At 26.7% G+C, this 3,123-nt stretch overlaps 1 protein-coding gene across 1 annotated transcript in view; it reads left to right on the top strand.

Annotated features, from left to right (window-relative positions):
* The first annotated feature begins 588 nt into the window (after positions 1 to 588).
* Positions 589 to 3,123, top strand: part of LOC105627660 (chymotrypsin-like elastase family member 2A) — an 8,459-nt gene continuing 5,924 nt past the window's right edge. Inside the window, exons 1-5 of the mRNA XM_012208938.1 lie at positions 589 to 642; positions 975 to 1,026; positions 1,904 to 2,069; positions 2,419 to 2,627; positions 2,808 to 3,001. Of these exons, the coding sequence (XP_012064328.1) occupies positions 589 to 642; positions 975 to 1,026; positions 1,904 to 2,069; positions 2,419 to 2,627; positions 2,808 to 3,001 (675 nt within the window). The remainder of the gene's footprint in view (positions 643 to 974; positions 1,027 to 1,903; positions 2,070 to 2,418; positions 2,628 to 2,807; positions 3,002 to 3,123) is intronic.

Raw genomic sequence — 3,123 nt, forward strand, 5'->3', positions numbered from 1 at the left:
TATATACCACTCTAATATCTTTCCCGCTTCTCCGAAAGTAATTTATAACATTTTCGAAGTGAGAAAAAGCAGCGATCTGTAAAATCTGTCGACCTATTCTGAACAGGATAAAGTACATTTTTCATATGAAAAATAAAATTTAACAATTGAATATATATAGTATATTAACATTAATTAATTATAACAATATATTATATGTAATATATTATATATTATATCAATAAATAAAAACTTTTTTTCAATTTTTGTGAAACTTCGAATATTTTTAAAAAACCTATAAATATAATCTTTTATATCCTGAAATCTATATTTTGATTTTATATTTAATTCGAGTCCAAAGATTGACGGCGTTTTTTGTGTTGCGCAATTATTCGTTGGAATCTATCGTCCACACATTAATGGGAATAGCAATTTATTAGAACACACTCCTCGAGATATAAAATAACGACGAGGTGATACGCTCGACAATGATGCAGCATCGAAATTGATTACCGTTGTTTGCGACTCGATATAGAACAGAGTGTTCTCTGTGTTGCGCTCAGTAATCACATTGTTTTCAGAAGGAAATCTTGACAGGAGTAACGAATCATGAAGCCCCACTTGAGCCTGACGATTATAATTGGCATTCTTCTGATCTTAGACGTTCGTTGAAAGAGTAATTAATAAAGTTATTATAAAACAAATTGGAAATATGACTGATAACTACTCAAATAACACAAAGTTGACTAAAAGTCGACTATAAATTGACCGAATGTCGATTAATAGTCGACTAATACTTGACAAATGTTTCAAAAAAAGTCGACTAACAGTCAATATTCTAATGTCGACTTACTCTATATCAATTGGGAACAGTCGACTTTAAGTCGACTTTCAACAGTCGACTATATGCCGACTAGAAAAAAGTTGATTATAAGTCAACGGTCACTCATGTTGTTTGAGTAGTTACTAAGTAATTACATTGTGCTCATTTTCAGGCAGCACATGCGCAAAATCATCGCTTACATTTACGAGTAAATCGAGATTGCGGTAAATCATATTAAAATTATTATATTACATATATGTATGTGTGTAACAAAGCTTATAGCACGAAAATCATAAAGCCATTACAATATTACTTTTATTCTGGAGTAATCTGTTAGATTTAGTGAACATTTACATTTAATTCCATTAATTTCACATTAATCATATTTTTGTTCATACTATCAAACTTTATCCCCAACCCTATTATAAAAATAATTATACAAAATAAAACAGTATAAAATTATAAGTACAGGATATATGTGCGGAAAATATAATGAAAAGAATAGTTTGCTGAAGTATCTAAAAATTTAGCTAATACAGTTCTAAAAATAATTTCGGCTACCAAAAAAATTATGTAGCTCAAGTTAGAACGCTAGAATGTAAAAATTTTTTGCAGCATTAGTTGTTATATGCTCTCTACATAATTATTTTAATGATACAACAAAATTATTCTCAGAACTGTATATAATCTAAATTTTTAGATATTTCAATAAAAATTTTTTTTTATATATTACAAAAGAATTAAGCCTATTTTACTTATTCTTTCTCCTTTGCAACCGTTTTATCGACAATTGTATTTTTTGCTTTTTTTTTAAATTCGTTAACTTTTTATCTCGGACGACATAAAACAAAAAACCGGATAAGAAGTAAAAAGACAAGATGTAAAAAGCAAGAAACAGGAAACAAAAAGCACATTATAGAATAACCATTAAGAGAGTTGGCAAAAAAGATTTCAGTCAAATTTTTTACAAAAATATGAATATTAAATTTTTTACAAAAATATTATACACATACAAGATATTTAATTGTATTTTACTATATATTACCTGTTTGTCTACACAATATGAAATTTTAATTAATTTAAGAAATTTTTTTATAATAGAATGTGGACTGACAGAAGGGATATCGAATCGTATTATCGGCGGAAAAGTTTCGATTCCACATATATTTCCTTGGGTTGTGGCAATACTTAACAGAAACAATTTCCATTGTGGAGGCACATTAATTAATAATCAATATATATTAACAGCTGGACATTGTGTTCAATGGTATCTATTTTTTTAAAGGTTAAAAATATTTTTAGTATTATACTCTTTTTAAAAAGGTTATATGTGATATTAAAATCGATGATGAATAAAAGCATATAAATAAATAAATATTAATTTAAATCAAAATTTTAATTTTGATTTAAATTTCAAAGATATAATATTGAAGTTTTTATATAAATATTTGTAATAATATTATCGACAAAATATAAATTTGATAAAAAATATATTGTTATAGATTATTATAAAATATTATTGCAATTATATATATTTTTTGCGATAGAAAGTATATATTTCATTATAATATATTATAAAATATTCTAATTTTCATATCTTCTTCCGATTTGCATAGGACGAATCATGCCGATCTCTCGGTCGGCGTAGGTATGCACGATATTAAAAATCTAAATGATGGATACATAGTCGCAATCGATGAAATAATTTTACATGAAGATTTCAAGAGTGATTATCTCCATGACACAAACGACATTGCCTTGATTCGATTGCAGCAACCGATTAAAATCGATGAAAACGTGAGACCTGTATGTCTCCCACTTAAAGGTCAGTTTTGTACTTTTTTTATAATATTTAAACTGTTCCATTTAATTAAAAGTAAATATTAATTTATAAGACACTTAAAATTAAAGTTTAAATTAAGGCACTTGTTTACATCTCTTATATTTTACATACATATATCAGCATTTTTAAAAATAAAAAGAAGTAATAAGTTTTCAATGATAGATTCTGATTATACGGGACAGTATGTCAAAATTACCGGATGGGGACGTGTTCAAGTGGAAGGAAAAGCTTCCCGATTTCTTCGTCAGGCTACTCTGAAAGTAATGTCCTTCGCAGCATGTAAAAATACTTCATTTGGAGATCATATCACGGAATCGATGATATGTGCTTACAATGACAATACTGATGCATGTCAGGTATTATGTCACGATCAGTTTAATTTTTCAATGTACTTTGGAATCAAAATATTAAACATTTTTTTTTATGTATATATTATACATATATATATATATATATATATATATATATATATATATAT

Source organism: Atta cephalotes (genome assembly GCF_000143395.1).
Source record: "Atta cephalotes unplaced genomic scaffold scaffold00009, whole genome shotgun sequence".
NCBI classification, from domain to species: domain Eukaryota; kingdom Metazoa; phylum Arthropoda; class Insecta; order Hymenoptera; family Formicidae; genus Atta; species Atta cephalotes.